The 8,467-nt window shown below is 32.9% G+C and overlaps 1 protein-coding gene across 1 annotated transcript; it reads left to right on the top strand.

Annotated features, from left to right (window-relative positions):
* Positions 1-3,610: 3,610 nt before the first annotated feature.
* Positions 3,611-8,218, top strand: LOC134682053 (E3 ubiquitin-protein ligase TRIM71-like). The gene is made up of 2 exons (XM_063541651.1): positions 3,611-3,670; positions 6,345-8,218. Exon 2 carries the CDS (start codon positions 6,346-6,348, stop codon positions 7,978-7,980), a length of 1,635 nt encoding a protein of 544 aa, XP_063397721.1. The 5' UTR covers positions 3,611-3,670; position 6,345; the 3' UTR covers positions 7,981-8,218.
* Positions 8,219-8,467: the final 249 nt, after the last annotated feature.

An 8,467-nucleotide genomic window follows, 5' to 3' on the forward strand; every position in this document is an offset into this window, starting at 1 on the left:
TACCAGAGTAAAACCAATCAAACGGGAAAAACAACGGTCGTTAAACCAATCAAACGAGAAAAACAACAGTCTAAGCTTTATAAAAACTATAAACAAATAACATTTGTATACCATTTAAACTTCGGTGACCCTGAATAAAATGATATGATAATATAATTAATTACATGCAAACAAATGCATCGGTTTTTACGTTTTGAAATTTTAGGTTATTGACGTACGTAAACGTGCTATACCTTATCATTTCAAAATAAAATTTACTGTTATCTGACGCTTACAATTCAACTTGTTAATTAAACCAAAACTAATCGTATATTTTGACGAACGTTATATACATCTAAACTTGGTCGTTAAATCATTGTTTTTGTCTCCCTTTCTCAATTGGGAAAAAATCAATTTCAATTAGTGTATTACACGAGCGAGAGTTTATACGGGTCTTATATCTGAACATACGAAAATGCATACTATTTTCGTAGGTAGTTTACATCCTTTCTGTCAGTTCGACAGAACACCGACCATGCAGACCTATTTTATTTTGGTAACGAGAGGTCGATAAATTTCATAAGCCACGAGAAGACTTATAAAAAGGAATAGAAAGTATTGACTTCCAAATACCAAAAACGTTTTTGCTTTATTTTAGCTAACAAAATTGACGTTGTTTTGAAAAGGAGCAACACCAAGGAGGCCTTTTCATATATGTCTAATATTTCAAAAGTTTATTGTCGGTCTGTATTCATATTTATCACATGCATTTAATTCCTCATGATATACCAACATTGATCGATTACGTGTCGTCTGCAAACGTATTCAATTTGATTTCTATTAGATTGCCATTTTCTTCCCCACACAATATACATGTAATGCCTTAAATGTCTTTTTACAACCCTAATTGCACAGACCAAGGGCTCTGTCTGTAATATATATAAAAAGAGGCTATAAGAGACCCCTGTTTGACTGATCTAAAAAACTGGAAAATATTTTGAGACGTAGCTATTTGTTTTGATACACGTCTTTGCACGTTTTAATAGCATTTGACCCCAACCACGAAAATTGTCACCAAAATTGAATTCCTTCATAACAAAGTATAGCCATTCCCATTCCATTTTATCAAAGGCCTTTTGTTGGTCTAGAAAGATTATTATACCATACCCTTTTCATAATCAACATCAATATATCATAATATCCTGTATCATTATATTTCCATCCATTATATGTCTGCCTTTAACAAACCCTTTTTGGTCGGGATGAATAAGCTTAGGAAGGACTATTTTCAATTTCACTGCTAGTCTTTTAGCTATCATTTTATAATTACAATTTAGTGGAGTAAAAGGGCACCAGTTTCGTATATTTTCTAACCAAAATGTTGTAAACATTGTGTGGCGTTTATTGTTGTTTTCTAAATGCTACAAAAGTAGAAACATATACATCGTCAAATAAGTCTTTACTGACACTGTTTGAACTTTTTATAATGTATGCACACGTTGTTGGTAAACAGACGTTTTACAAACGTAAAAACAAATACTTCGTTAAATGTAGCGTTTGTACTGACAAACGACAAACGACAAACAACAAGCTGCAGACGCATTTTTAGCATGTACATAGTTGGTCCAAGTTTTGCAAACTTTGCAAGTATATCTTCGAAAGAAACACCGCTTTATATCAATGAACATACTTACACCAGCAGCTACAATCTTTTGTTTGTGGAGTCAAGAGCCTTTTGAAATCACATATTTTACAATGATACCATGATAATAGATAGAGGTAATTGATTTAATTGTCCTCAAATCGACCAACTCTCAATCAATTTAAAGCTCCTAAAATACCATTGGTTCCCTTTGATTTGGTGTGGTATGTGTTAGGTGTTTGTAGATGGTTTGTTGCCACTTGTAAGGGGTCGATGGTCTGACTTTCGTTTTTGTCGTTTTCTTGAGCTTATCTACCTTCGAGAATATCGTTAGCATAATGACCGTATGACTTAATTATAGTATGCTGTTTAAAGTCAGCGCAGTCATTACAAGCATGGCCGTTTTTCTGCAAAAGGAGCATTTGGATTTGTTAAGACGGTCTCGTGCAAAATGCCCAATTTCTGAGCAGTTATAAAGCAGCGCTTAATATGATCTAGTTTATCTTTACAAGCATATGAAGGGTGGATTTTTTGTTTACAATGAATACATTATGTAAGACCATTGTCGACAAACATTCGGACATCAAAGCTACCAAATGATGTTTTGTTTAGTATTGTAGGAGCACAATTAATGATTTGAACCATTTTCTATATTTTTGCCTCAAATATATCCCCGCTTACCTGAACCCGGGACGACTTTGCCTTACTGAAGCATTTGTGAAGCCAGAAAACAGTCATTTCGGTCATAAGTAAGGTCTTTGATTGTTATGTTTGTTAATGTGTTGTCTACTACAATAGATTTGACGCTTCTGTTTTTTATTGTTAGATCACACTGTGCAAACCTTTCTTTGGCATCAATGTCACTTAAATTTACAACACAGCTTTTTTTCGGTCTATTGGATGGATTTAACACTCTGTAGTTTTATTCTTTTTAAAGTTCCTCCCTTATTTCATCGTTTATTATCCCGAGTATAAAAATGAACCGATTGTGTTTTTTGTATATTGGCCATTTTGAAAAACCGATGAGGTGAATTCAGATGTCGCACACATAAAATGTCAATAGAATTTCCCTATCACCTGTCTAAAAAGTCTATTAACACATGAAACACATAGCAAAATTCTCTATGCATACGAAATAGTAAAAAACTAAAACGACTCCAAGACAACAGAAAATCGAATATTTATCGGAGCTCAAAAATGCACTCACTCTATACTTCAAGAAAGGGACATAACTCCTTCCCTCTTTGATATTGAGATTGAATTGTCTACCTTTGATAACAACCAGTACCAAAGCACAATTATTTTCTTGTGATTTTTTATTGATTAGCAATAGTTAAATAGTTAAATAAAAGAAAACGTACAATACTTTCAATTTCAAGCTCTCACGAAAGCATATATATATAGATGAAAAGGCAAGTTTTCCATATTTTATTTCAAAAGTTAAGTCAGTGCATTGTTAATTGGGGATTTTTTCAGACTTATTCTAATTTTGATATACGATTTAATATGTATTTTACACATCGGATATGAGAATTTCAGTCAAATTGGTGAACATGAATTTGAAAGTAAATGCCCCTTTAATGTACATTCAGTATATTTAATGCTATATCAAACATAGGACAATCGTGAAGAATGACACACATTTGGAAGGAACTCAGTCTCTTCCCCAAATATGTATAAGATTTCATGTCATGTACATGTATACCAAAATAAAAATAAGAAAGGGTGGGTTGCTACTTTGTTCTTTTTTTTACTTAGCGGTAAACATCTATTACAATTTTATTGAACTTAGTTGTTTTGTTTCAAAGCATTTTGATCCTTATCTGTAAAATTAATTCATTGATCTCGTAATTACGGGTCCCATTTGAAGTCATACATGCAAACAATATGCAAACTCTGATAAATATAAAGCGTTTCATGTCGTGAAAAATTATAATCAATAGTGTATATAGACAAGAAACGGGCTTCCATATCAAGCCTGCTGTTACGTCAACATTGTATCAAAGCTGACACATTTTTTTTTAGAGTATATTTGTTCAAGACGCAAAGGTAAATTCTATAAATACTTATTTCTTTCTGAATTTAAACTCTTTCGGAATGCAAATGTAACTATAGCAGATTAGTTATCGCTGTTGGTTTTGTATATATATTTACTTTCGTTTCCTGTACCCTTCATCTTATATTTTCCTATTGCCAATATTGATGAATATGATACGAAATATTTTATTGTGATCTGTATGTTTGCTTCTTTTATATATGGTTAACATTTACACAATATAAATGAAGACGGTTTGCATTTTGTTGACGGTAAAATCTATACTATGTACATCAATATGTTGTTATCGATTAAATCTTTTAATAAATTGCAATATATGGCTGGCCATTGGGTCATAACTGTGATATCAATATATGTTGTCTGATGTATTTAGAAATATTTCATAAACACGTGTTTAATATTATGTTTCATTTATAAACGTTTTATTCCACCGGGGATATTGTGTATGCTGAAGCATTGGACATGGTACATGAGAATGGAAATGGGGAATGTGTCAAAGCGAAAACAACCCCGACCATAGAGCAGACAACAAGTGTAGCGAGAAACAGCCGCACCCGGAGGTTTCCTTCAGCTGACCCCTTAAGGGCATACGATACAGTTTTGATCCTGTATTTACAAGTTCATGAAAATTTGCATATATGCTATTTTTTACCTGATTAAATCAAATATGTAATAAAAAATATACCTTCATGTGCTAATTTTTGAGTAAAATGAGGTCGAAATTTTGTATATTTGCTCGAAATTCAGATTTGTGGCCATAATTTCTTTTTCGAAAGAAAGACATAACTTTTTTGTTATGAAAGATAAAAACAAATTGTTTTTTGTTAAATAATCGGTAATTTCTGTACTGTATAAATATCCTAAAAAAATATGCAATTTTTTATTCAGAAATAACTCATATTTATCAAATGTTCATGTATTGCGGATAAAAAGTAATTTTTTACTGCATGTTTATCACAATTAAAAAAATTCCTCTATTTACAGTTTTATAAAATTTTGGTCACATAATCTCCCTGCAAAATGAAACCAAATGCCGTTTTGAAAAATAGGGGTCCATGAACTCGTTTTCAAATTAAATCAGTTTGAATGATAAAAATCAGTCGAAAAATGCATCTTTTCCCGATATGTCACAGTTTGACGTCGCGAAAATAACAAATTACGTTAGCAACGTCATTAACCTTCCCTGTAACTGTATCGTATGCCATTAACAAATATGTATGCTAGTTCAGTGTATAGACGTCATACTAACCTTCAAATATACACAAGGTACTAAAATTAAAAATCCTACAAGACTTACAAAGGCCAGAGGCTCCTGATTTGGGACAGGCGCAAAATTGGGATCTCAACCCTCCCCCTTACCTCTAGCCAATGTAGAAAAAACAAAAGCATAACAGTACTATAGATTTATCAAGACAATAAGTAAAAACATGTTTAGATAAGTTGTTTCTCTAATTCTATGGAAATTTATCCCTTTTCGAACCCATTGTATAAAAAAAATTTAATCAACGTGTGGTTGCTGGTGATCTTAGAAGATCATTGGGTGGTTTTAAGGGTCATGACCTTTTTGGCTGACTGGATGAACCAAAATATGATAACAGGTGTTATTGAAATTGACAACTTCGTGCAATGTGAAAGGCACTCGAAGGGGATTTTCGGTAAACAAAACAAGAAAGTCTTTTTAATCATTAGAGAAACAGATTCTTACATAGTTACTCGTGGCTCGACCTTTAAAATTGATAATTTAACTATCTCGATTGGATAAATCCGATAATCCACTGGTATCAATATAAGAATCTATATGTATATCGTCGGGGTCTTATGCCGTGTTCTCATTGATCTAAACTCAGTGTTAGTGTAGTTCACGCGTAAACTAAACACAATTACGTTCCCTTTGACAAAACTCAGTATTTACATGTAGTTTAAATCATGTTTTGTCTTCATGCAGTCGATAGTCAATGAAATTTATTCCCTGAACTCCTTATCCAGACTCAAAGCATCATCATTGCCAAACACATAATTCATTTGAAAATGTCTTCCCGAATTGACTGGACGTACACATAAATACTTACCACTGGTCTTGACTCAATCAACGATTCACTCATATAAGTGCATTACTTATAAAACACCCAAAACATCTCAATCCTTCTCCTTTTTAACCCTACGTGACGTATAACGTAATTAGTGGCGGATTCAGATGGGGGCGGGTAACGGGGTTTGAAAACTAAATTTAATGTGAAACCAGTGTACATTATATTAAACTAAGTGTAAACATGTTTACTGTACATGGCATTTGTTGTGAACACGGCCTTAATATATCATTGTTTATATTAGTATTCATAATTTGACCGAAACTTCAAAAGTTCTATACATTTAAAGGATGCAAAGATGCATAAATAAAAAGTATTGTCATTTCATTCCTGCGAAAAGGATAATTTATTTCTGTTTTCGCCAAGTAGGTTGTAGTGGGCTTTCGAAATACAAAAAAGTGGATTATACAGCATACATGTTTTTGATTTATTGTCAAAAGCAAAATAATGCACCAAAACAGTTTACATGCTGTGTCGATTTTAAAAAAAAAATGTTTTGCCTTTACCTCATGCTGCGCTGAACATTCGATTTACTTTTTTCTAATATATATTCAAGCAATATGTATCTTTTATATTTCAGAATGGAATCCAGCCAAGTGTGTGAACCATGCATAGCACAAGAAAAATCGTCAGTTGCAGTCAAGCTCTGCTCTGATTGTGAAGAAAAACTTTGTACAAATTGTGTAGAAGACCACTCCAAATTTAAAGCGTTTCGGTCCCACCATTTGATTGACTTATCAGCGTTTGGGTCAAAAATACCGTCACTTGCAAAGCACTGTGATTTTCACGAGGACAGTCTGCTCGATTTCTTTTGCTCACAACATGGTGTTGCATGTTGTAGATCCTGTATTCCAATAAATCACCAGACATGCAAGGACGTTCTACCAATAGAGGTTGCATCCCGGAATATAAAAGATTCGAAGGTCCTTCAAGATGCTTTTGGAGATACGGATAATGTCTTAAAAACATTGACATATCTGATGGAAAATAGAAACAAAAACATTAAGAAGTTACAGGAATGCGAAACTGTTATAGTAACGCAGTTGCAAAAAGTTAAGGAACAGATTATGAAGCAGGTTGACCAGCAAGAAGGGAAAATTGCCTCCGATTTATCGTGCATGAAGCAGAGACACGAATCAAAGCTAAATGAAGAGAAAACAGAAATAATGAGGTTAACAAATCAAGTTCTCAAAGGTAAGGAACAGATAGAATTCCTTAGGGAACATGGTTCAAATACTCATCTATTTTTAGCTGTTATTTGCCATGAGAATAATGTACAAGCAGTTGAAAGCAATATAGAAAAGATGACTATGACTTTTACTGACACCGAGCTTACTTTTAATAGCGCAAATGATTTGAAAATTGAGTCTATTGGTTCAGTTACGGAAAAAAGTAGATCATGTCAAATTAAGCATAAATCAATAAAGCTTAAACAAGCCCAAGCAAACACAGAAAGTATCAAGCCGATTACCAACATAAAATGGGAAAGGAAATTACATTTAAAAATTGTAGAGGATTACAACTTGACAGGTATAGCCGTTACTAATGACAATAACTTGCTTCTTTGCAACTTTTGGTCGAAACAGCCTTACGTATATATGTACAGTAACTGTGATCAATATGAGACACAATTCGCATTTTCATCAAGGCCATTTGGTGTTGCAATATTACCAAAAGATGATATGGCAGTGGTTACATTTCCTGATGAAAAAAACTTACAATACGTTAATACAAAAATATATACTAAGTGTAACACAATTCAAACAGCTGAAGCATGTTACGGAGTTTGTGCAAGTAGGAATAACATATTACTTGGTGGAGTTGGTACTATTTATTTGTTGAATTTAGAAGGATCTCTCATCAGTAAAGTCGAAACCCAACATAAAGTAAAGTTTTGCTCGATAGGTTTCAATGACAAAAATCAACAAATCATCTGTCGAGGCAAAGAAACATTACTTAGCTTGAAGTTAACAGGAGATGTCGTATATACACACAAGGTCAAAGGAGAAGCAGGACTGACATTAGATAGAGACGGAAATGTTTATTTCAATGATGAGCAGGAAGTATATCGTCTATCGAGTAATGGAAATTGTGAAGATATGATAATGCAAAGCAGCAAAGTTAAAAACCCGTACACAATAGCTTTCAACAAAGACTACACTAGATTATTTGTTATTTGTGGGTGCCGATATGTACATATATGTGGTTGTTATTAATAACTATACTTAAATAAGAACAGTCGGAAACAGGAGCTAACCGTTACATAAAAATATAAGATAATTGAGCTCGGAGTTTAATGTTAACATTTGAAAGCAAAATATTTTCCAGTTGAAAATTTGAAGACTTATAATTTGTTGTGGTGATAAGCATTTATATTATCCCAAGGTATTTGTTTTATGTTATATAGATTATGTTCATACCAGAAAACGTGCATAGCACTTGAAATGCAACATTTGTCATGGCATTATTAAATTTGTGATATAATAAACTCATCAAAACACACCAGACTTTTAGTGTGTATGCCAGATGCATGTTTTATCTTCAAAAGTTGTGTTCCTCACTCTTCACCAATCAATAATTGCACAAATTATTCATTTTTCATGTATAACTAGTCTTGATTTGAGCCACTTCTTTTTATTAACATGTTTATGAAGCGAAGAAATCAATTCAACGTACATTTTAGTGCCTAACAAGATTTTGTGA

Source organism: Mytilus trossulus, chromosome 8, assembly GCF_036588685.1.
Source record: "Mytilus trossulus isolate FHL-02 chromosome 8, PNRI_Mtr1.1.1.hap1, whole genome shotgun sequence".
NCBI classification, from domain to species: Eukaryota; Metazoa; Mollusca; class Bivalvia; order Mytilida; family Mytilidae; genus Mytilus; species Mytilus trossulus.

Bases quoted from the DNA above. Each gene is read 5' to 3' on its own strand.
- LOC134682053 (XM_063541651.1), top strand. From the start codon at position 6,346: ATGGAATCCAGCCAAGTGTGTGAACCATGCATAGCACAAGAAAAATCG.